The sequence below is a fragment of the Diabrotica virgifera genome, chromosome 8 (genome assembly GCF_917563875.1).
Source record: "Diabrotica virgifera virgifera chromosome 8, PGI_DIABVI_V3a".
In the NCBI taxonomy this organism is placed as follows: Eukaryota; Metazoa; Arthropoda; class Insecta; order Coleoptera; family Chrysomelidae; genus Diabrotica; species Diabrotica virgifera.
The window spans coordinates 93,235,849-93,263,329 of NC_065450.1; the positions used below are offsets into that span (position 1 = coordinate 93,235,849).

At 32.6% G+C, this 27,481-nt stretch overlaps 1 protein-coding gene and 1 long non-coding RNA gene across 5 annotated transcripts in view; both read left to right on the plus strand.

The window, feature by feature from the left end:
* The first annotated feature begins 2,307 nt into the window (after positions 1 to 2,307).
* Positions 2,308 to 27,481, plus strand: part of LOC126890040 (zinc finger protein 235-like) — an 88,664-nt gene continuing 63,490 nt past the window's right edge. For all 4 annotated transcript variants that reach the window (XM_050658868.1, XM_050658867.1, XM_050658871.1 and 1 more), the window contains exon 1: positions 2,308 to 4,595. In XM_050658868.1, coding sequence (XP_050514825.1) covers positions 4,277 to 4,595 — 319 coding nt within the window. In that variant the 5' untranslated portion in view covers positions 2,308 to 4,276. The remainder of the gene's footprint in view (positions 4,596 to 27,481) is intronic.
* Positions 9,838 to 19,048, plus strand: LOC126890048 (uncharacterized). The gene is made up of 3 exons (XR_007700262.1): positions 9,838 to 17,516; positions 17,625 to 17,771; positions 18,762 to 19,048. It is a non-coding gene; the product is annotated as an uncharacterized LOC126890048 (long non-coding RNA).

Consider the following 27,481-nt stretch of genomic DNA (forward strand, 5'->3'; position numbering starts at 1 on the left):
TTGGCTACTCTGAAAAGTTTCCAAACAAAGCAAAAATTCACACGTGGTGTTTGTTTTGGTTTTTATAATTGGAATATATTGCTTATTGTAAGATGTTTAATTTTTACAAAATGGTAATGTGTTGGGTGTTGGGTACCCGTGATTGTAATCAATGCTCATAGTATATTTCCCACCATATTTCCATATAGGACTGGTTAAGAACCTGAAGAGCAGTAAGTACTATGTAGTGTGTAAATCCTTGATTTTGTGTAAGGACATTTATAAAATTAAAAGCAATATGATTGATATGACTAACAAGGATTGTGTCTTAAGGCCCCGTCTAACCATCAAATAATTGACAGTTATTTGATCAAATTTGACAGTTAGTGACACAAAGTGACAGTTAGTATGTATAGTTTGTGTCACTAGTCAAGTTTGACTGTCAAGTTTGATCAAATAACTGTCAATTATTTGATGGTGAGACGGGGCCTTTAAGAAAAAATGTGCAGATTATTGTTAAAATAAAATAAAATTAAAATGGATTACACAAATCACGTGTATAAACAATTCACAGATGTCAAACCTTTGCTTTGTTTGGAAACTTTTTGGACCTTTTGACGTCGCACTATCACGGTTCATTATTTGATAGTGAGAACCAGAGATATGTCAACAATAGATCTGGCTAGGGATATGCTACTCAATGCATCGGCCTCCTATACTGTGGCATCGAGGGGTAACCAAAGATATTATACACATAGATTTGGTCAACTCCGAAAAATAGCGTAACGCGGAGCAGTTCGGGTCGGTGGTCTATCTATCTCTATCTACTGGCGCTTAGCTTTCTCTCTCTAGCATATGATGGCTGCCGCCTCTGTGTAAAGGCCGCGTCTCACCATCAAATAATTTGATCAAACAGTTTGAGCAAACTCCGGAAGTACGTCAAAGTGACATCACAATTGCAGTTTTTTTGAAATTCTAAAAATCTGTGCTCTCACTATCAGTCTAGTTTGATCAAATTTTGTGTATTGAGTTGTCTAACTTGTTTGTACTTTATTTAAAATTAAAATTTTTCATTATTATCCACAATGAACACTCAGGATGTGACGTCACTAATTGTCACTTTCAGTTTGCTCAAACCAGTTTGATCAAATTATTTGATGGTGGGACGCGGCCTTAACTGTCGTTCCATTACTCCCACCTCTTGGTAGATACGCTCACACTCGCACGACAGACAAAGATAGCTAGACCACCGTACTTGATATTGACGTTACACCCCGATGCATTATTTAGCATATCCCTAGCCAGATCTATTCTTGACATATCTCTGGGTGTAACGCCAATATTAACCCGGAAGTAGTCGCGCTCACTTCTGTAACGTGAATAGTCGCGTGTTAGATTCTATCTCAAAATTGGAATTTAAATACGGATTTACAACAAATTTTTATTTTATATTATTTCTAACAATTATTAAAGCTAATTGGCTGTCCCCATAGCCATAAATTCCACAAAAAGAAGAAGAAGAAGAAATAAATAAATAAAAAAATCCTACGTATTACTACACCCTTCCTCGAGGCACTTACGAAATTTTTTCAAAATTTCAAAATTTTTCATCAAGTTATCGCGAAAAAGGATAAAATGTGAGATTCTATCTAACGGCGTGACTACTCGCGGGTTAAGTACAGTGGTCTAGCTATCTTTGTCTGTCGTGCCAGTGTGAGCGTATCTACCAAGAGGTGGGAGTAATGGAACGACAGTGACACACAAGGTAGATTATTGCATACTATCTATGAACCTTGAGTGACACAGAGGCGGCAGCCATCATATGCTAGAGAGAGAAAGCTAAGCGCCGGTAAAGAGAGATAGATAGACCACCGACCCGAACTGCTCCGCGTTACGCTATTTTTCGGACCTGGCCTAATCTATTGTGTTATTATACCTATGGTGAGAACACGAAATCTAAAAATATTTCAAAATCAAAATTAGCGAAATCAATCCAGTCTTTCTTATAGTTATAAAATAAAAAAAGTACGAGTCAGAAAACGTTGGAGGTTGTCAAATAAAATTAGAGGATGCCAGAAAAAATTGAGTACAGCGACTGTACATGGCAATTGATTGTATCCCCCGTCGCATGGCGAAGGAAAAAATCACCAGTTTTATATAATATTATCATTCCTTAAAAAAGAAATTCCTTTTTAAAAAATGATAGTATAATTATTATAATATAATATAATTATATAATATAATATAATCTAATATAATATAATATAATATAATATAATATAATATAATATAATAATTATACTAATATTATTAGGTAGGTATAAAAAACTTTAAGAGAAAAAGTAACTTTTAGACCTGACAACAATGCATATAATAAGACATATGTTTTAAGATTCTCAGTTGCCAATAGTGTGATCTGACTTAATCTCCTTGGAATAAAATAGTCCTAATATCCACAACAAAGAAATCTATTACAATTCTTATTATCACGAATAATCTTTACATTCTCTAGATAGCAACAAATTTAACTATAACCGCTTCGTTTGATTATAATGTAAAAATCAATTCTGAGTTTTCTGGATCAGAACTTATAATTTATTACTTATTCAAAATCGCGCAACACTGTAAGAAAACGGTTTGTCCGAAGAGTAAAAAGCTTGCAACAATTTTGATACTCGATTCTAGATCCTGACCCGAATATTAGCGGCGTGTAATTTGTGTTGATAAACTTGAATCGCGAAATGGCCTGTTTATTATCGGTGGCAATTATGTAGTTCACTTTTTCAGCAATAAAACGACACTAGCATTTGTTTCAAGCTCTATTTTATTCTTCCAAGAAATAAAGTCATCATGGTTGGAAAACTCTATTGTATCGTATTGCATAGGAATGCTATGAGAAGTTTCATAATGTTTAATAAAGTCCTCTTTAAAAGTTGCATGATAATTACACAGAGAACATTTATGATGAAATGTTTTAGTTTCTGCAGAAACTGATACATTTGTGTGCACTTTTTTGACATGAAAGTTTAAACTTGACTTATATCTAAATTGTTTATCACAATGTGTGCACTTATAGACGTTGTCTTTAAGCACTTTTAAAGGGGCAATTGCATCCAATTTGTCGGGATGCGAACTTTTTACATGTCTTTTTAAATCATGTTTATGTTTATACACTTTTTCGCATTTCACGCACTTATTAATTCTTTCCACACCTAACATTTTCGATGTCAAGAAAATGAAATACATACTCAAAAGCAAACACAAACACACAACTGTAAACAGTAGAAATGATTGAATCGGAAAATTGATCTAACAGCTTCACTGTTCAATTGGTAATTATACAAAGAGTCTACATTCTACCACATCCAATAATATTTTAATATTAAATATCATGTAACCGCAGTAAATATCGGTTTTTATTATCACTAACTAGTCTTTTCAGCGTTTTAAATAACTCAAATTTCGTCGATGTTTATATAGGCAACCCAAATTACACGCCGCTACCCCTCGGGTCAAGATTTAGACAGAATAATCTTACTCGGACCGAAGAGTGACTGTCCTTGAAAATTTTTCAAATAAAGAACAGAGCTCCTGTTAGATATAAAATTTTTAATGGACTGCGCGTGCGTGCTAAGGTTATTGCAACTTTAATAATTATTTTCAGTGCAAAAAAAAGCCTGATCAATGTTCAATATAGGTGATCATTGGTCAGCGCTTTATTTCCTATCGAATACAGTCATTCGTTTTAAAGATTTCGATCAATGAGGTGCCAACATCTTTTTTTTCGTCCTTGAATTTTCAACCCTTAATAAAAAATAAACTACAGGTGATCAAAATCTGAAACCTAGTGATCATTGCTGTACAAACCGTGAGCAAAAGAATGGTATAATTATTTTTACGAAATTCGATCAATGAGGTGCTAACATCTCATAACCGTTTTTCCTATCTAACTTTCAATACTATCCTGCTTTGTACTGTGATGGAGGCTAGATTATGCCACTCTTCCTGTCCAATCAACAGCAAGAATGTTTAAAATTTCACACCTATCATGTCGAAGCTACAGACCACTTATGTGGAGGCCAGATTTGTAGTATCCTTCCATTTAACCAGGTGCTGAGATGGCGCTGAAATACGTGACATATTTTTTGAAGGGTAAGATCGCATTCTACCAAATCACACAACACTTTTTTCTATGGTCGTAGTAGTCGTCGTCATAGAGAAATAACAACAACTTGTTGTTATTTCTCTATGTTGTTATTTCTCTCTTGTTGTTATTTCTCTATGTTGTTATTTCTCTATGGTCGTCGTAGTACAGTATAAGTTATATTACTTTTTGGATGTAAACATAAAACTGAAATTTGTACGTAAGTTTAATAATATGGAAGTCAAACAGGAAGCTAGTGAGATATCTTGTAAAATGGAAACAGATAATGAGACCTTTGATGGTCCCTTGGATGCCTTCAAAGTTGAAATCAAAGAAGAACCCAAGACAGAACCGGCATACGACACGTTTGGCTATTTAGACTGCAATGAATTCCCCCTAAAAACTGAAGTAGAACAAGAACAAGATGAATGTAAATTTACCCCATCTGAAACAAAGCAAACAGCAAATGAAAGTAAGTAAATAACATCAATTTCATAATTCGTTTTTTTATTTTCATAGGCATATTTAACATTATCACTAGCAATTTTCAGTATTAACATCACAAGATCCTCATCATCATCAGGGCTTTTCATTCCTGATGGAATGTTTGGCGCCCTTGCTTTAGGCGCGTTTTCACTGTACACTTTGGATGATCATCCCGGATGAATCATCCAAAGTGAAAAATAAATGAATCGTGTAAACTATTAATCATCGAAAATGATCATCCAAAATGAATATTGAACGAAGTTAAACCGAGTTCTACTTTTGTTCACTTTAGGGGATGCATCGCGGATGAATCATCCAAAGTAAACCATGTAAACATGCATTTGTTGCTGTGATTCATCGGCAGTGACTAGTGAACGGCGGCAACAGGTCCACGTGGTTGTGTATTGTCGCGTTTAAAGTGCGTAGTTGTTGTGTTTGTATGTTGTGTTTTGTTTTTAGATGGTTTTTTAACATGGCTTGATCTTCTGTAGACCACTTCTTTAACAAACACGTTGATGCCCCCATTTTGTAGTGTCGAATTATCTATGGCGTTACCCACCAACGTCGTTTTTTTTTCTAATCTTTTGTTTTTCAAGTACATGTCTAAGTTCATTTAAAAGATATTCACTTATTATGCCAATTCCAGCATGTACAACTTCAGTCGGCGCCATTTGTAAGTGAACAGACTACTTCAGTCTTGGTGATCCATGTCAACGATAATTACTTTCATCGTCGTAATTCGTAATCACTTTGGATGATTCATCCGGGATGATCATCTAAAGTGTACCGTGAAAATGGGCCTTTAGAGCTCTCTGATTTACTTATTGTGGTGAATCACTCCGTATCCCACTTGTGTATTGTCAAAGTTTGGTGTATGACTTGGCTTTCGTTACAATTTTCTTCCACTCATTTCTACATGTACATAAAGTAAAACCTCCATTAACTAAAATAATTGGGGGGGGGGGAGAGACTGTTTTGGATAACAAGAATTTCGGTTAAAAATAACATTGTTTTTTGTATTCTTCTTTTATCAAATTACATTAGATTGGAGGGATATAGCTGCAAAACATCGTTGTCGAAGGAAAACACAAAAGAAAATAGATTTCTTTAGAAAACATTCAAAACATATTCATTTTCCTTAAGGGCACCCAAAGTCCTGTTTAACGACAATGTTAACATTATGCTCTGTAACCGAAGCACTTAGTGACCTAATTTTTGTTTTATTTTGAAACTACATGTATTGTTTAGTCCCGCGTAGATTTTTGTAAAGTTAGAGTGAAAGAAACATTTATTTTAAAATTTTTTAAAATACTCTTACAAAAGAAACCCAAAATAGTTAAGATTTTATTTTTTATTTTACTTGTTTTTGTACATTTTTCAATAAAACTTTACGCGGGACTAGATATTATCTATCTACAACTACTGTAAAAATTTGGACCTTCGATCATCTAAGGAACCAGAGATATCTGACATCAAAAGTTAAAAACATAGTATTCGGGATATTGCAAAGACGTAAAACACTCTAATAGGCTATAAAGCTACCGGTACACAGTAAGTTGAGTGCAGACGTTCAGAAAACAAATAGTTTTGTAACCATGGAAAATTTATACTATAATGTGTTATATATATAGCGTTGGAAAGAGAAGATTTCAGAGAATAATTTTCAATCATAACCCAAAAAACTTAAAAAAATTCAATTTTTGGACTTTGGGTGCCCTTAATTTAGTTGCTTTTTTTTGAAGTTATTCTTCTTTAGGCGCGATTGAGAGTAAAATTTCATAAATCTGCGCGCATGCGCACACAGACAGTAATAGTTCTTTGCTAATCTTTCAAGATAGGTATGTATGTCCAGCTTTCGCAAAAAAAATTCATTTTTTCAAAATGTTACAGGACTGAAAATAAAGCAGATAGCAAGTTGAATTTTTTTTGCTTATAGAGGTGTACTGTACCTTTCATTTGCAATTTTTAAAATTAAAATCGATTAATTACCACGGCGTCAGAAAATTTTTGAAATAAACAATAATTTTTGGTGCTACGCGTAGGACAGCGGTGTTCGATTCACACAAGTTGATTTCCACCAAAATTTCTTTCAATCTTTATCTAATATATTATTTTCTAACTCTATATTTTGTTATCAAGTACATTCAAATGGGAAATAAGCCACAATTTTACCTAAAAATGATTTTATTAACGTTTCGACTTAGAACGGGATCCTACAACATTCCCATAAATAATACGAGGAAAATATCAATACCATATGTAAAAGGACTATCCGAGAAACTTAAAACAATAGGAAATAAATTCAACATATCAACAACATTCAAAACAACAAACACATTGATTTTATTTTGCAATAAACAAATTTATTTATTTATATCGAAATGTAATAAAAATTAAAATGTATCAGTCATTATCAAAGGTCATTGGAATGCCCAATCAGAGCAAACTATCCGCTGTCCTGCGCGTAGCACCAATAATTAATGTTTATTTAAAAAAATTCCCTGACGTCGTGGTGTTAATCGATTTTAATTTTGCAAAATTGCAAATGAAAGGTACAGTACACTTCTATAAGCAAAAAGAATTTCATCTTGCTATCTGCTTTATTTTCAGTCCTGTAACATTTTGAAAAAATGAATTTTTTTTACGAAAGCTGGATTGCAAAATTTGTTTTGCAAAATCTATTGAACCGATCTTAACGAAATTTACAATATTATTTTACTGTATCATACAGTTTTTCAGGGTGAAACATGAAGGTCCTAAGTGTAGCATAAATGGTTGAAAAACGTAAAATGCGAATAATTGTTTTTGTATGTTTTTTTCACAATTATTGCTATTTTGCAACAAGGGTGACTATTTTTTAAATCTTTAACCAATTCTATATTGTAGGAAATTTAATTACGCAACTTTTATGTTAGTACAAATTTTCTCGGAAATGAATACTTTTAAAGTTATAATCAAAAAACTAAGAAAAAAATCGAATTTTTCCTTAATTTTTTGACATTTTGATTATTTAAACAATGTTCCGGACCTTTTTGAGAGGGAAGATAACTCAAATATTATTATTTGAGTTATTTTCAAGCAATTTCTGCAAAAAAATTTGAGTCACCTCTCAACGTCCAAATGTACTAATATTTTTACAGATGCGCCCTGGTCTAATAGTGGATGTATAAAGATTCTTGTAGAACGTTTGTATTTCCTTGATTATTTGAGTTTTTTCAGTCACCATATTCCCCTTTTGGTTTTTGATTTTAGTTATCTTCGATTTTCCTTTAGTTAAATTTGATTTCAATACTCTCATGTTTCTATTGTTTTCGATGGTTTGCAATATTTGTTTTGTTTTATAAGCCCCCAAGTCTGACCTTACCTTATGCTCTTTTTTACTTTATTGTTGATAGCCTTATATTCTGGTAATTCTTTAGATGTTCTTCTTCTTTCTTCCATTAAATCCAATGTTTGTTTAAGTTCCGTTTTTCTCGGATTTTTATATTTACCACAGATATTTTTTGTAGTTGATGTTATGTCATTCGTTAATTTTTGTGTTATTTCATTTATGTATATCTTTCGTGTTGAATACTGGTAAAGATTCTAGTTTCTTTTTTAGTTCACTTTGATATTCCTCTTGATTCATTTCGAGTGCTTCTATGTTTGGTAATTTATCCTGTGTTTATAATAATATAATAATAATACTTTATTTGAAATAGGATAACCTAATATAAACATGCTAAAGTACATACAGTGTGTCAATTTTAAAACTTACAATGGCTATATCTCACGAACAAAAGCTGATATCAAAAAATGCTTAAATCGTTTCTAGGATAGTAAGTGGGAACTAAAATGACATGAAAGAGAACTCACCCTCATCAACCCTCTAGGCCCCACCCATCACAACCAAAAAAGTTTAAATTGCAAACCCCTACTTGTGATACATCATTGAAAAGGCTATAAAAAATGCTATTCATAATTATACAGGGTGAAGCAATAATTGTGAAACTTTGGCTTAAATGAAAAATTTAATAAGGTTTTGTTGAATTACAAATTTATTAAAAATGTCAATTAAGTAAATACTTAATGTGAATTCCGTTGTTTGGTAAACAATAATACAGCCTATTTTCAAATTCTGCACGAAATTTAGCAAATGTTCTAGTAATAGGGCGACATGCTTGAGTAATTCTTTCTCGCAATTCCCCAAGTGAAGCAAGTGGAGTTTTATAAAAAACTGATTTAGGGTAACCCCATAGAAAAAAATAATATACCATCCTACTATAAAAAGTGCTATCCAATGGTATAAATAATAATTATACAGGATGTTAATATCAGCTGGCTTACTATGACTTTTGTATTTGTAATGCTATCTCCCGGACTATTATTTTAAATGGTAACTGTCCGCTCGTACTTTTTTTTGTTAATTCAAACTTAATTTGCCATTTTTGCCTTAAGTCAGTTGTTTATAAAACTTAACTTGCGTCACTTGGGAAATTGCGAGAAATAATTACTCAAGCATGTCGCCCTATTACTAGAAAAACATTTGTCAAATTTCGTGCAGAATTTGAAAATAGACTGTATTATTGTTTACAAAACAACGGAACCCACTTTGAATATTTACTTAATTGACATTTTTATCAAATTTGTAGTTCAACAAAACCTCATTAAATTTTTCATTTAAGCCAAAGTTTCACAATTATTGCTTCACCCTGTATAATTATTATTTATACCATTGGATAGCATTTTTTATAGCCTTTTCAATGATGTATCACAAGTAGGGGTTTGCAATTTAAACTTTTTTGCTTGTGGTGGGTGGGGCCTAGGGGGTTGATGGGGGTGAGTTCTCTTTCATGTCATTTTAGTTCCCCCTTACTATCCTAGAAACGGTTTCAAGAATTTTTCGTTTTCAGCTTTTGTTCGTGAGATATAGCCATTGTAAGTTTTAAAATTGACACACTGTATATAGTCAAAACAATACAAGTATTGATATAGTCCATAACATAATTTAAAAAGTAAAAAACTAAAACTAATTTAAAATGTCAATACCTAAAGCCACAAACATTTGATAATTTAAAATTTAAAAAGTAAAAAACTCAAACTAATTAAAATGTCAATATCGAAAGCCACAAACATTTGAATAAAATATTAATGCGATTAATGTAAGCACAATAAGTATACATATAAGGCAACACAAATACATTCAACACATCTTATTCTCTATAATATATTTTTTTAAACTGTACTTGAATGTATTAATGTTTCTACAAGTTCTTAAATCGAGAGGTAGTTCATTATATTCTTTAAACCCTTTGCAAATTAAAGAATTCATCATAAAGCTATTTTTAAACTCAACAATATGTAGATTATTTGTACAATATGAAGCATTGGCGGACATAGGTTTATCAAGCAAACGGTCATTATTTTTTCTTGCAGAATTACCCCTTAAAGTGTGTCGCACTAATTTAGAAACACCCTGTATTGATAAAGAACATGGCTGGTTGTTAAAGTCCCTAACTTTTTTATCATCCAACATAAGCAAAGAAATATAAAAACAGAATGTTAAGAAAACCTGGAGCTATAGTTGAGTTTTAATTTCAATATTTTATACAGGCTAGAATATTCCACAGGGTGTTGTGAAAATTGAGAAAAAATCCCAGTTTGATTGGTACACCCGGTATACAATGAAAATTGACCTATGTAGCAACAATATTATTACAGCGATATTGTTAAAGTATAAGGCTACAACATATTAAAAAATTAAATTAAAATTAAATTAATATTTATTGACGGAAAACTCCATTTTACAATTAAAATTAAAAGTCAAAATTAAACATTGAACACAAGTTAACTTACATTACTTACAATTAAACTAACGACATCAAAAAATTAAAATCAAATTAAAATAATTTACTTGAAATAGTCCTTTTAAAAGCATTTAGTGTGACTCCCATAAAGTCTATATTTGGAAACTCATTTACACTAGAAACAATTCTATTTAAAGGCATATTTTCTGCATGACGTGTATTGCACGATCTAGCGGATAGCAAGGGACATCTTCTCAAATTCCTAGCTGGAACATAAAAATCTATTCGACCCAGAATGCTAGGTGCAACAATAATACAATTTAACACCTTAAATACGAAATTAAGGTCAAAGTATCGCCTGCGATCCTCTAGACGGTGCAAATGAAACATCTGCATGACCTGACTGGAATTCAATTGCATTCCTGTAGTACCTAATCTATACCGCAGATATCTAACGAATTTATTTTGAATCGATTCAATTCGATATTTGTGATTCTCATAACTTGGACTCCAAATCACTGAACAATACTCTAGTAATGAACGAACATAACTCAAAAACAATCTCACAATTACAAACAAATTATTAAAATCATATGACATTCTGATGACTAACCCTAATGTCCGATTAGCACGCGCAATAATGGCATCATAATGGTCCACGAAACTTAGCTTACTATCCAGCAACACACCTAAATCCTTAATTACCTGAACCCTAGATAAATCCACATCTCCTATCTTGTATTTAAAATCACTGGTGGTCTACCGTGAAAAAATAATATATGAGCATTTCGAAGCATTCAATCTAAGATTATTTTCCTGGCACCAATGTACTAAAGAATCCAAGTCTCTCTGCAAACCCTCACAATCAGATTCTGACCTAATGCATTTAAATATCTTCAAGTCGTCTGCAAATATCAGATATTCAGATTTAAAGTTCCTACCAATATCATTTACCAACAACAGAAAAAGCTTAGGACCCAAATGGGAACCCTGCGGAACCCCTGACACGGCTTCAAATCCATTAGAAACACATCCTGCTGATCTTACTTGCAATGTTCTTCCTTGCAAATACGAAGTAAACCAAGCTAATAAAGAACCAGTGATACCAAAGTTTCTCAGCTTTGTAATTAAGACATTATGATCTAGTAGGTCAAAGGCCTTACTGAAATCGGTGTATATAGAGTGCACCTCGTAACCCTCATCCATTGCTGTACCTATACTATCGATATACAAAAAGAGGTTAGTGAGAGTAGAACGTCCGCCTACAAATCCATGTTGGTTGTCCGTAATAATGTTCCTAAAACAATTATCCAAACTTGGCAAAACCATTTTTTCAAATACTTTAGATAAGGCTGACTGAATACAAACTGGCCGATAATTTTTGATATCACTATGATCTCCTGCCTTGAAAATAGGACACACAAAGGAATGTTTCCATCTGTTCGGGAAAATTTCCGTCTGGAGAGATTTATTAAGAACATATACTAATGGTTCACACAAGGACACTGCACTTTCTCTTAGGAACAAATTCGGTATCAAATCAGGGCCAGCCCCTTTATTGACATTTAATGACAACAACACATTCAGTAAATTGTCAAAAGTGACTTCGAGTTTACTAATTTCCACCTCCAGCTGTTGTGAGAAAATTTCATTACTCTCCAGGTTATCCAGAGATTTACCATTAAAAGTGCTGTATACAGTACCAAAATGTTTCGCAAACAACTCTGTTATTTTTTGTTTGTCATTCTCACTTTCCTCACCTAGAAACTTAGAGCCAGGGAGAGCACCATGTCCGTTGGTTTTATTTTTGATGAACTTCCAAAATTCACCAGCGTTCTCATTTATTCTCACTTCCATCTTTGAAACGTAAGCATTGTAAGACTGCTCAGTGAGTGATGAGCATTCATCTCTCAAATTTTTAAATTCAATATAGTGGTGATACTTATTTGTAGTTTTATATTTTTTATGCGCAATCTTTTTGGCAATGACTTTACTCTTAAGTTCAGATGAGAACCAAAAAGGAAAATTCGATCTTTTTACAGATATCTTTGGTACAAAAAGTTCAATTGCGTTCCAAATAATGGAATAAAAAGCATCTAAAATGTCATTTACATCCTCTAAACAGTACAACTCAATCCAATTGATCTGAAGCAAATAATTATTCAAGGCACCATAATCCGCCTTGTGAAAGTTATAATAAATATTAGTTTCCAAACTGATATATTGATTATCAAATAATATTAATGCTTCAAAAATTACTTAAATCGGACAACAGGTTTAGGAGATACAAGACATCAAAAATGACCCATTTTTTGGTGCCCGTTTTTCGTGCCGGTGAGTGTATTTTAAATTGAACTTAGCCGTTATATTCCACCAATTAAATTTATTTTTGAATATAAATGAGAGCCAAGAGTAAAAATCTGAACAAAAAATTACAATTTCAAAACGGAAACAAACTTCAAAAATAAACAGCCAAAATAATATAGGTCAGTTTAAAAATATGCCAATTATAAAAAATAATATTCTACTCTTTGCATGAAACCAAATATACGAATTTACAATGTCACAAATAGGATCATGCTTCATGCTGCCCAGTGTAAACTGTAAGATAAATTTTATAAAAGTATATCGCAAATGAACCATACAGTATTAGTGCCTAAAATTTGTGAATAATCAAACTTAATAACAAAATAATAAGCGACTTGAATTAGTTTTCATAAAGAACATATAATAGAATAGTAACAGTAAACGGAACTTTCCTCTTGATTTCCATTCTGGAACTTACCTCTTGATTGCCATTACCATTCGAAACTGGAGTTTTTCCAAGCTGCCTTAAGACAGCGATAATTATTCCTATACACAAAGGAGGCGATAAAGATTTTGCTTCGAATTATCGCCCTATTGCACTCCTGCCCACGTTGTCGAAGATAATTGAAAGTCTGGTAAAAAAAAGAATCTTATCTTTTCTGTTAAAATACAAATTGCTTACTCCACATCAATTTGGATTCCTGAGTGACAAATGCACGAATGATGCTATGTTCTTCCTTTTCGATCATGTTTACTCCAGTCTAAACAACCATCTTTCTATAGCAACAATTTTCTGTGATTTCTCTAAAGCATTCGATTGTGTAAACCATAACATCTTGACTGACAAATTACAGCACTATGGATTTAGGGGAAAGGATCTTAAATGGCTTAAATCATATCTTAATAAAAGAAGTCAGTTTGTAAGGGTTGACACGAAGACATCTTCTTGCATGCCATTAGAATGTGGGGTACCTCAGGGTTCAGTTCTAGGCCCTTTATTGTTTCTGATATACATAAATGACATCTCTAGTCTGAACATTAAAGGTAAAATATGTCTCTTTGCAGATGATACTAGTATTACTTAGAGTAACACGGATATTATGGATCTTCGCAATACCATAGCTACAGACCTAGTCACCATTAAATCGTGGTGCGATTCGAATCTCCTGTTATTTAACGTTTCTAAAACCAAAGTCCTACCTTATCTTATTATTACCTACAGTATGATGCAACCTTTAGTACTTAATAACAACAGTCTAGAGGTAGTTGAACCCGTGAAGTTCTTAGGGCTTATTGTGGATAAGTCTCTAAAATGGAACTTGCACATTGATGCCTTACACAAAAAATTAAGTTCTGCTTGTTTTGCGCTAAGATCAGTTGCTACGGAAATGAATTTGTCAACATCTATGACCGTTTATTATGCCCTTTTTGAGTCTCATCTTCGGTACGCCCTTCCATTCTGGGGTTCGTGTTGTGCGACTCAATTTGAGCGTATTTTTAAACTACAAAAGAGAGCTCTTCGTTACTCCCTGAGACTCAATAGCAGAATTCATTGCCAAGAATTCTTTAAAAAATTTAAAATATTAACTCTTCCTTCTTTGTTTGTTTTTGAATATGTTTGTTTAATCCGCAAACATGCATCAGAAGGTCCAGAGAGACCCACTCACAACTATCCCCTTAGAAACGTGGAGCATAATCTTTATCTGCCAACCACACGGTCTGAGCTGGTTAAGTGCTCTATACTATACAATTCGAGAAAAATGCACAATCACCTGCCATCTAACATCAAATCTATTGCAGCATTTCCCGCTTTTCGCAAGGCCTTGAAAGCTTATTTGCTTGAGAGAGCTTTTATACAGTGAATGACTTTTTTATAAACGATTTGAATTCAGCAAATTGACTTGCAGGATTATTACTTTCGAGTACTTTTGTACATATTTGCAGCGGCATAGATCTTTTGATTTACTTTCCCTTTCGCTTTTCCTCGTTCGCCTTCTTTTTGCTCTGACGTTGTATACATATTGTTTGCAAAATTTTTAAATTTTTTAATGTGTACTTAATAACTATAAAATTGTTTTAAGTAGTATAACTCACGCCATTTATTTGGTGTCTGTTTCTGTTTTTGTTTTGTTTGTAGTTTTTATTATTTTTTGTTATTTATTGTATTTTTTTATTTTGTATAAGCTTTGTCCACAAATTGGAAAACATTTTGACAATAAAGCATACTTACTTACTTACTGGTTTTGATGGCTTAAAAATGGCGCGTACTTTTTTTTAATGGCATGGACTTCATGTCAATCAGCCAGTCACAACATGACTACTGTTAGGAAGAATAAATATTTAAAGACCGTAAGTCCATAAAATATCAGTAACGAAGAAAAATTAGTTCAGTAGCGGTTGAGACGTAATTTAAGTACCTACTGAAATAAAAAGATGGTACTAAGCTAAGGTAAGCTAATTATAGCCTCCTTTCAACATCGTAGGCGTGTTCATAAACGATCTACAATAATTTGATAACAATAACAATAATATAAGAATAATAACAAACAAGACGGCGAGGTCCTCAAAGTTCCATAGCAAGTTTTTTCTTTGTTTTTATCTTCCGCGACTCCCTACTCAATTCGAAAACTGCCTTGCTATGGACTGTCCAAGTTGCTCACCACATTTTCTCTATATACATACATACACATATTTATGTAAAAAAATACACACATATACTTTTAATACTTGACACTACAAAACTATTTTGGTATTTGACAGAAACATCACCAATACATTATACATACATACATACTCTCTTGTCCATTGGCTAAAATACTAAGGATATTAAACGGAGCTGGTATCTTAAGTCTATGTAGCTGCTGAATAAATCGATCTGTTTCATTCTTATATTTTTGGCATTAAAAAAAATATGATCTAAATCACCTTTTTTATCACAATTTGGACATCGATCATTTTCGATAACACGAATTTTATGCAACAGGCGTGACCAAAACGAAGTCGTGTTATAGTTGTGATGTATTTTCTTGAATTATTAATATATGGCTGAAACCACGTTCTATTCGGTATTTTCTTTTGTATACTACAGTACCTAGAAGGTTGGTATAAGTATGATGTGACCAACATGCATTCCAAATTGTGAGGTATTTCATTTTAATGTAAGAGGCAGCATCACAAAAATTTACAGGATGTTTATTAGGCAAACCATTTTTTACACTTTTTCGCCAGCACATCAACATGCTCATTATGTTCAAGACCGATATGTGCTTTAACCCAAACAAAATTAATCTTTTTATGAACTTTATGTAGTTCCAAAAAGCGTTTTTTGATTGCATATATGATATAATTGGAGGAATAACTTGGGTACTTAGTCAAAACCAAGGAATTTAAAACAGACAGGGAGTCCGATATAATAATGGCGCGCACCAGGCACGTAGCCAAAGGGGGGTCCATGGGGTCCCGACCCCTCCCAAAACTGTCTCGGCTTTGGTACCAAAACAACAAGTTTATCCCCAAGTTATTATTATTATTTTTGAAAAAGTAAACTAAATTAATATTATTTTTTACTAGGATTATTTGTTTTTGTGTACGTTTCAACATATTCAGTTTAAAAATCAGATTTACCACAATGAAAAGTATTCTATGAACATTTTAAATTCTTTTACCTGGTTTACTCTTTACCTTCTCATACCTAAATTTGCCTCTAAAGAAAAAAGGAAAATTGCTAGAAAATTTGTCTACCTATTACTCCCATGATCCTTCTCTTACAGCAATAAAAGCTGAATATGTTATGGTATAACTGTAATACAATATCATCTTTGGAATCAAATACCGAAATTCTCCGCGTAATGAACATTGTGATTTATTTTTTTTCCAAAAATTTACAAATAGGTCTGGATCCCGCGTATGAAAAAAAGTTGATTAATAGCAAGCTGAAAATTTGTTAATAACATAAGGGTGCCTAGTCGGACAAACTTTGATATATGGGAACACTGGAACAGGTTTTAATTGTGGAACAGGTTAAAAATTTGGAACTTTCAGACCATGAAAACGGCACATGTATTTTGTCCGACAGAACAGACTTAAACTCTCCGAACAGAGATTAAACTCTCATGCAAAAATCAGACTGCTATTTATCACCAAATGGGCGTTTTAATGAGTCGAACATGTAGAATATGTCAAATGACAGGAATTATGACAGGTGATAAATAGCAGTCTGATTTTTGCATGAGAGTTTAATCTCTGTTCGGAGAGTTTAAGTCTGTTCTGTCGGACAAAATAAATGTGCCGTTTTCGTGGACTGACCGTTCCAAATTTTTAACCTGTTCCACAATTAAAACTGCCCCTGTTCCAGTGTTCCCATATATCAAAGTTTATCCGACTAGACACCCTTAAGCTATTAACAAATTTTCAGCTTGCTAATAATCAACTTTTTTTCATACGCGGTATCCAGACCTAAAATGCCTTACAATTTTGGCAACTATCCCTGTCACAACGGCCAATGTAAAACGTTCGTTCTCAACAATGAGGCCCGGTCTTTTCACCTCCGAATAAATATTCCCTTATCTGGCAGTTAGCTATCTGGAGGATAAATATTTTTTCGCCAGATAAAATGTACCCGTCTTTTCACGTCAATTTATGTTCCAGTGAGTTATCCGGTAGATAAGCTTAAAAGTAAGTTTGGATTCGGAACACACCTGATTTTTGCGTTTATATTTATAATTTCAGCTTTAACTTAACCTAACATAATTAGATTCACATAATCAAGATCAGATGATTTTATCGATTTTATATCCATTTTGGAAGAAGGAAATGTAAGTAAATCAAAAAATTACAACTTAAAAAAATAAGTATATAAAGTCATAGTCATAAGGTTTAGAAATACATTTCCATATTTTAATCAGACAACAATATTGTTTTAGAAAGAAAACATTGATTATGGTGAAAAAGTTTACTGGATAACTTGAACAAGAGGTAAATCAATTTTAAATTAGTGGAAAACTGTTGATTTGTATGTAAAGAAGACAAGTTTAAATAAAGACAAGCTAGCTAATGAAACAGATACAGTGGTAATTTTGTTTACATAATTATAACATATTATATTATTAATATCTATTAACTGTTTAATGATGTAAAAATTTGTTAATGTGGGGAAACCTTTATTTAAATTCAATACTATATTTCTGTAGTGGTAAGGCAAAACGTGATATTATGTCTGATTTTAGCCAGAATATGAGATTATTTGCTTAATATGCTATTTAGTAACATTTCTTCAAGGTGGTAGAGTTTGGTATGTGTATGATGAAGGTAAAACCCCCTTTGTTCTACATATCTTTTATATAAAAGATATGTCTTTTATATAAAATATATGTACCTATATATTTATATAAAAGATATGTCCCCTTTTAACTTACAGTAGAACCCCGATTATCTGGGTGGGCTTTCTATTACTCGAAGTTGCATTTTTGAGGTTTTATCAAAATAGCGGCATCGTAAATCACTTGACTCTATATGACGAAAGAGAGACTCATAATGAAAGATTTATTTTTCTGTTATCTCTTTATAGTAGGTACATAATAATATATATGTATACACATACATATTATGTATGTGTATACTTACGTATTATACATATGAAATACATGTTCGGATTATGCGTGCTTTTCAATTATCAGTGCCACCTTCGGTCCTGAGGAGCAAGGATAATCGAGGTTCTACTGTATTAGGTAGGTCAGAACTTGATATATTACTTGATTTCTTATGTTGATTACTTTTCGTTTTTGGGTTGGCAAAACATGATTCAAACTTTTAAAATGCTCTCCTGAAAAATTAGGCTAGATGGACATATCAATCATTGTCAAAACGCTAGATTTATAATCCATCCAACTGGTATATTGAATAGTAAACTAGGGAAATAACCAACTAAGTATATCAAAACACAATATTTTTAAAGATTGGATAATTTACATAGTAACTTGAAGAATCCCAATAACAAGAATAAAACCTAGTTTTAATATTTGTTAGTAGATACCTTTCACTTTTCTCAATAAAAAAATTAGTTACAGATATGACAAACATCTAGAAGATAGAGTCCTGCGTTCCTAAAGAAAAAAGCTAGTTCAAGAAGTAAGCTACCAATAATAAACTAGAGAATGTATTACAATAAAGAACAACGCTAATACTCAACATAGCTCAATTTCTTCAGATAGAAAAAGAGGAGGAAAGGGTACAACACAAGCGTGCTAGAGAAAATGAAAGGGTAGAAGAGAGACACAAAAATTCATTGATTTATTAAATTTAAAAATTAAATTATACAAAGGACAATTAAATAAAGAATAAAAAATGATACATGTATATTAATGATCCCTCTATTTCCCCATAAAGCTTGTTACTGACCAGTAGGTATACTATAATAGGTATATTACATCTCATATTGCTCACTATAATAATGAGTGAGCCTGCATAAAGGGAACCATAATATACATTATACACACACCGGCAAAATTAGCCGAACACCTTAAAAATGGGACATGTTTGATGTCTTGAATTTTCTAAACCACTGGTCCGATTTGAGTGATTCTTTTAGTATGTTATAGCCTTATTATTTAAGAATATCGTTGTAATAATATTGTTGCTAGACAGGTAAATATCATTTTATACCGGGTGTACCAAGCATACTGTGATTTTTTCTTAAAGTTTGGAACACCCTGTCGAATATTCTAGCATATGTAAAATATTAAAATTAATACTCGATTGTAGACTTAGGCTTTCTTAACATTTTCCTTTTTGATTCATTTACGTATGTAAGATAATAAAAAAGTTATGTGCGTTAACAACTATCCATGTTTTTCATCAATAAATCCTCATAGTATGGGAGGAAAGTATACTAAATTTGCAGTAACTCAAGCGTTATGGGGACCTATTGTATTGTGAAGAGTATGTGCTAAAATCAGAAGAAAGTTAAGTTTTCCATAAAGTGGGGGACTTTTCATTTTTTAATTTAATTTTCCATTTGAAACAATCATTTTTCTCCGATTATAGCGCTATCTATCCATAATTCGAAAAAATTTGTGGAATAAAAGTTGCTTATTTTTACATAAAGAATCCAAATCTGAAATAAAAATTGGGATTCCTATTTAAGATTTTAAATAAATCCCCCACCCCACCTCTGTGGGGACTTGTGACACCCCACGGAGAGGGGTGGGGGGTAAATTAAAAATTTTAAATACGAACCCTGCGATATTTCGCGAAATGAACATCAGATCGTAAAACTGCAAAATACACCTATTCAATATTTTTCAACAATCTACCGAATGGCACCAAACACGACTCCCCACGGAGGTGGAGTGGGGGGTTACTTTAAAATCTTAAATAGGATCCCCCAATTTTTATTGCATATTTGGATCCTTGACGTAAAAATAAGCAACTTTTATTCGCAACATTTTTTCCAATTATGGATAGATATAGCCTATATTTCCTATAATTGGAAAAAACGATTGGTGGAAATGGAAAATTAAATTAAAAAATGGAGAGTCTTACACTTTATGGAAAACTTAACTCAACTTTTTTCGGTTTTAGCACCCACTCTTCACAATCCAATAGATCCCCATAACGCTCGAGTAACTGCAAATTTAGCATACTTTCCTCCCCTACTATGAGGATTTATTGATAAAAAGCATGGCTAGTTGTTAAAGCACATAACTTTTTTATTTTCCAACATAAGCAAATGAATCAAAAAAGAAAATGTTAATAACGCCAAGTCTACAATCGAGTTTTAATTTTAATATTTTATATATGCTAGAATATTCCACAGGGTGTTCCCAACTTTAGGAAAAAAACACAGTATGATTGTAACACCCGGTATAAAATGACATTTACCTGTCTAGCAACAATATTATTACACCTATAATCTTAACTAATAAGGCTATAACATACTAAAAGAATCACTCAAATCGGACAACAGGATTAGGAGATTCGAGATATCAAACATGTCCCATTTTTTAGGTGTTCGGCTAATTTTGCCGGTGTGTGTAGTTCCATGTATGCAGCCTCACTCATTACTATAGTGAGTGATATGAGATATATTTTAGTATAGCTCCCCGTGCATGACAAGCTTAACACAAAAATTTTTATAAGGTTATCAAACATCTTCAGTAAATTCAATAATTTAGCTTATTCCTGGTCTGTACTTAGCAATTCGTTTTCAAAATTGTCTTCATTTTCATCTCTCTCTCTCTCTCTTATGTTATAAATATATTGCTTCAGTGTAAGATAGGACAATTGAATCAATTTAATTGTTTTGTTTTCTGCCATATACAAAAAGGGATGTATTTCTGGACTCATTAAAAATGGCTTCAGTGGACAATCAGAATCTCCAAGCAACAACCCATTGCTATGATATGTATTTAAACAGCAATAATACAGAATTATTTATATTTATCACAAAAAATATTACGCTACCTACATTCAATACCACGTATGAGGATTTTTAGGCGAAACGAGTTAGAGGTTGATTCTTAGTATACTGCGCACACTACTGAATGATTCTAATCACAAGTACGAGAAATAATGTTTTCTCGTACTTGGGATTAGAATCATTCAGTAGAGCCTGCGCAATACACTCAGAATCAACCTCTAACTCGTTTCACCTAAAAATCCTCATACGTGGCATTAGAATGTAAGTAGCGATTAGTAAGAAGGTACCTATTTAAAACATATCCAGGGAGTATTACGAAATTGTCAGAATATAAAATCAGTCTTCCTATATTCTATAGATTTATTGAAAATTTTGAGAATTTCATGATACACCCAGTATGTTTTGGATACTTAACTCTGCAGCTTTTTTTTTTCAAGGTAGGTATCTACTGTTTTGGAGCATACTTATGTGCATACTTAATTCTAGTTACTATATCAATACTTTTCATTTTGGAATCGTAAAATATTTGGCAATTCAAAGAAATCATTAGATATTTTAAAAATGAGAAAACTAAACAATTTTTTAACAAAAATAGAGGTAAAACTTTTACCAATTTCATGTTTCACAGATTATTCTGGTGGGTAACTTTAAGATAGATACTTATTCAAGATGGGATAAAAAAACTATTCTATTTTTATTTTTTACAACTTGTTTTCCTTTGTAAATGAATAAAGTTGGGTAGGTATACAATAATACATACCTATTATAATTTTCTCAAATTATAACCCATCTTTAATAATTTAATATCTAATAACTCTGCTCAAAAAATTACAGTAGGTATGTATAAAAACAAAATAACATAAAATTTGTGATTGAGAAATTTTAGAAAGAACAAAATTTTACTTTTGCAATAAATTCAATCAGACCTATAAGATTTTAGGTTATATTTTTAGTTTCGCGGTAACCAGAAACCATGAAATATACAAAAAGCAAAGTTTATCTTCCAGATAACTTCTTATTCGGTACTTTATTCGGCAGTTAAATATTTGATATTTAACATCAATTTATCTGCCGGATAACTTTATTCCAGAGTGAAAAGACGCTACTTTTTTTATCTGTCAAACAAACTTCCCGTTAACTATTTATTCGGAGGTGAAAAGACCGGGCCTGAATCGAGTAAAAACTTCACCCGGAAACAAGATGGGAAACGAAAAGACTCATTTTATTGGCTCTTTTGTCCGTTCATTGAAATGTTGAGTTAAAGCCAAGTATATTTTTTATCAAATAACCAAAAATTACTGGGTCGACAACTGAATAGAAGACCAGATGTACTCTTTTCTATGGAATCCTATATTTTGTTATAGTAGACTCTAACATCATCATCATCATCTTCTTCTTTTCTTTTGCCCATTTCTTTCCAGCTTTGGACATAGGTCTTCCCAAAATCTTTCCATATAATCTGTCCTTGGCTGCGCTTTTCCAGTGAGTTCCTGTAGCTTATACAATATCGTCCTTTCATCGTATCTGAGGTCTTCCTCTTCCTCTTCTTCCTATCACGGCCTCCAGTTTTGTATTGTAGCATTCCATCTTTTATCTTCCGGTCTCGCATTGTGACCCGCAAATCTCCACTTTAACCCTGTTATATGTGATGACTAACATCATCAGAGACGCTAAAATGATATATATTAAAGATACAATAGAGAAATTTGAAAAATTTTACCGTCTAATCTAACAAAAAATTTGAGTTGTAATAAATAATCATTTCGTTGTAAATCGAAACAAGAGCAATCTTATTTTAGTTAGTTCAGAGAGCGCCAAAAGTGCTCTAACTAGTTTCGACCCTTGTTAGAGTCTCTTCAGAGAGCACATACATATTTGATTCTCTCTGAACCACTAAAATTCTGGCTGTCGGCCTCTACCCACAAAGGAAAGATTATGATAATATGGATGCCGTGGTGGCATCTGCTAAAGACGAACGAAATTTTTACTTTTAATATTAACAGTATTAAAAATAAAACTTTATCAGAGCTAATCTCCTGATTACACCATTCGTGGCTTCTAAAATTTGCAAGCCAACGAATCGCCGGAGTAAAGAGGGAGATCTATCAAGTTACATCTCACTACCCGCCTGTCCAGCACGGCAAAATTCCAACAAAGATTAGTTCCCAATACTCGGAATAAAAGAATAGAAGAGTAGCCATATTTTAGTTAGTTCAGAGAGCTCCAAAATTTGAGTTGTGTTTGGACCCCCCTCAAGCACATTTCGTGGCTACGTGCCTGGCGCGTACTTACAGAACAAGAAAATAAATCAACAAAACCTAATACTTTGACACCTTTTAAATCAAACAGAGCTTTACAACTGTATAGAGAAAGTGCATCTGAATGTGACAGCCCAGGTTTGAACTATTGAAAAAGCCCGCAATATATAAAAAATCAATTATAAAGTCATGTATCTTGTGAGATACATTGGGTTAAAGAGGTTTAAAACTAATCAACGCTAGATGGAAGCAACGGTTTGAAATTAAAACTAATATGTGTACACTGCAATGTACATTGTGAATAAAGCGGATAGAAACATCGGGTCACGTCATTTCGAAATCAGTATTCAATTCGAAGTGATGTACAGTATATTGTACACCGTGAACGAAAGGGTTAACCGGCTAGACTATTTATTCATAATGTTAATTTTAAGGAAACATAAACTTGTAAATATTTTAGGTTGTTCCCAGGAGCAGAACAAAATGAAAAGTGTGGAAACATTAACTGCACATTCATCCCATACAGGAAACTATTCGCGGTGTGCAAGTACTTGGAAAGGGAAACGAGAAACGACCGTGCGCGAGTTGCGTAGAAATATTGCAACTATCTTAAATAATTCATATTGTCAATTGAAATTGTCAAATTGACGTATATTTCATACCTTCTGTCATTGGCGCAGAAAAATTATATATTGCTCCACAAGATTGATATGATATGCAATTATTATATAAAGGTAAATTTAATCAATTGTATTTTGCTTGCAGTACTGCATTTTAATAACTGATTTTATTTACTACATACAATTGTTTACGTTTGCTAAACATAACCTGCATCTTATTTTTTCTTCTTATTATTTTTTTGGACTATGGTCTTGACAATTATCCAGCAACCAGGACTAATATAATTGGCCAATATAATTAAAAGTGCGAATAAAAGTACAGAGCGTAGAAATAGAGGTCGCTTTGCCGAACTGGCACGGTCCCAATACAAGTAGTCTGAGTCATGCTGAAGGAAAACCATTGAATAAAAATATGGAAGTAGTAACTGGACGAAGATCTTATAAATGTGAAATTTGTTTTAAACCGTTTAAAGAACGAGGTCATTTGAAAAGGCATTTGATGATGCACACTGGAGAAAAACCTCATAAGTGTGAAATTTGTTTTAAACAGTTTATTGAAGTAGATAGTTTAAAAAGACATTTGAGAGTGCATGCCGGAGAAAAACCGTACAAGTGTGAAACTTGTTTTAAACAGTTTAGTCAAAGAGGTCATTTGAAAAGCCATTTGAGAATGCATACTGGAGAAAATCTTACAAAGTGTGAAATTTGTTTTAAACTGTTTAGTGAAGTAAGTTATTTAAAAAAACATTTGAGAGTGCACACTGGAGAAAAACCTCATAAGTGAAATTTGTTTAAAGCAGTTTAGTGAAGCAACTTCTTTAAAAAAACATTTGAGAATACATACTGGAGAAAAGCCATACAAGTGTGAAATTTGTTTTAAACAGTTTAATCAAACATGTAATTTAAAAAAAAACATTTGAGAATGCACACTCGAGAAAAACCTTATAAGTGTGAAATTTGTTTAAAGATGTTTACTACTTCAAGTCATTTGAAAAGTCATTTGAGAGTGCACACCGGAGAAAAACCTTATAAGTGTGAAATTTGTGTTAAGCAGTTTAGTGAAGCAGCTTCTTTAAAAAGGCATTTGAGAGTGCACACTGGAGAAAAACCTCACAAGTGTGAATGTTGTTTTAAACAGTTTAGTGAAGTAGGTAGTTTAAAAAAACATTTGAGATTACACACTAGGGAAACACCTTTGTAGGGGAAAGGATGAAATTGTAATGGGTAGTTCTTTCAGACAACAGACTCAATAAAATGTAGGTTTGTTTAACATAAAAATATAATCTTTTATCCCAGTTCAAAATAAAATAAAAATAATATTCTAATCTTCGCTCCGTTTCGAAGGAAGCCCTCTTGCCGGTTATCTATAAAAGAAAAAAATGTATACATATGTATTTGTAATGTATATAAAAATGTGTTTATTAAATGTATTTACAAGAAGCAACCATTCCGTATATGATTTCGCGCGATTCCTCAATTCGGAATCAAGTTATTAATATCTACCCACATATACATCGACTTGTCTCCAAACTGGAGAAGTAATCTCTTAGTACACGATTACAAACGTCGCGATCGATTCATCAATTCTGAATCATTCCGCGGCTGGCTTCGACTCAGGGCCGTAACTACCATTATGGCAACCGGGGCAGTGCCCCGGGGCCCCCAGCCAAGGGGGCCCTGCAGGTGACCCTTTTTTGACCGTGCATAGATTTTAAGGAGGAAAATAAAAATATGTATTTTAAAAGCCGACCCAACAAAATATTTGCAAATGACACAATTTTAAAAAGACCTTACAGGGGCAAGCTAGACCTCAACATAATGTTTTATGTAATTAGTATTACAAGACGAAATTAGTATTTTCGACTAAAATGCAATTGGAACAGAACCCTCAGAAGGGGCCCCTGAGCCGGAACTAAGCTGGGGCCCCCGAGACCTTTCGTAAAGATATAAATTGTTACTGAGGAAATTAGTTATTTTGACGAAATAAAAACTAAAATGCAACCAGAATAGGGGCCCTCGGTCCCAGCTACTTTGTCTTAACCAATTTACCCCAGACCACATCTTGGCACGTGAACGGAGCCACATGGTACCTGTTAGGATTTTTATTTTTTAATGTTTTAGTAACTAGTTTTGTTTTGTACTCAGTAGTTGGTAGAACTGAATTTTGACATGAAAGCGAAGAAGAAATTTGACATGACAGATATAACCTAAAAATTCATTAAAATCATGTATCCGTGTCTGTAAATAAATAAACATACAAAAACCAAATCTATAATAGTCATCCTATCAAGTACCCTATGGAATACAAAAAACACAACATTTGTTGACCCTTCGAGCGTGATAAATTCTGAAACAGCTATTTTCAAAAAATATCCACAAGAAATTCAGATTGAAGTCTTCTACATATACACGCAGGAGGTCATCCAGTAAGTCATTCATTCTATTTCCTATTTTAAACCTTACTGATTAAATCCTATTATTCACAATTTAGAGGCTTTAATCAATAATCATGTCTGATTTAGCAAAATGTATTCGAACTAGGGGTTCAGTTAAAAAGCGGTTAACTTTTTTAGAAAGGTTTATATACCTTATAAAAACATCAGAACCAAATAACAAACCTTCAATAACTGATGCTACAATTAGGATTAATGAATTAGAATTAATAGATAAAGATTTTGAAATCATTCAATTAGAAATAGAGGTAAATTGCCCTGAACAACAGCTGGAGGAAAACTATGAGGAGAGAGAACAATTTAAAAAGCGTTATTATGATACTCTAAGTTTTCTTAAGACATACATAGAAAGTATTTCTGCTAATCCAACGAGTAACAATTCGTTAAGTTGTAATAGTTATAATAAAGATCCATTACAAAACATTATCATACCTAAAGCTAAACTTCAAATGTTTAAAGGTGAATATGACATGTGGTTGGAGGTTAAAAGTAATTACCTTTCAACAATACATGAGAATGCAGTGTTGACAGATTCTCAAAACCTTCATCGCTAGAAGGTTACGCAAAAAGTTTAATCGATCAAATTCCATTCACTGATAATTTGTATCAAGAAGCTTGGAAAACATTACTAGACAGGTTTGACAAAAAGTATTTTTAGTAGATAGTCATTTAAATTCAATTCTTAACATAGAGCCTTGTTCGAAAGAATCTTCAACAAGTTTTCGTAGACTATTAGACAATGTATCAAAAAATCTTGTATCTTTGCAAAACATAGGTATTAGCAAAGACCAGTTGTGGGATTTTCTGATCATACATTTAGTTTCATCCAAATTAGATAAAAATACTTTTGAGAGTGGAAAGAGACAAAATTTAGAGGTGAACTTCCTAACATGGAAGAATTCTTATGCCCGATTTCACCAACGATAACTAAATATTTAAGAATTACCTAAGTGGGTTTAGGTACTTCCTAACTCTAAAACGGATTTCACCATACGATAAGAATTGCCTAAACCGCTTAAGCATTACCTTACG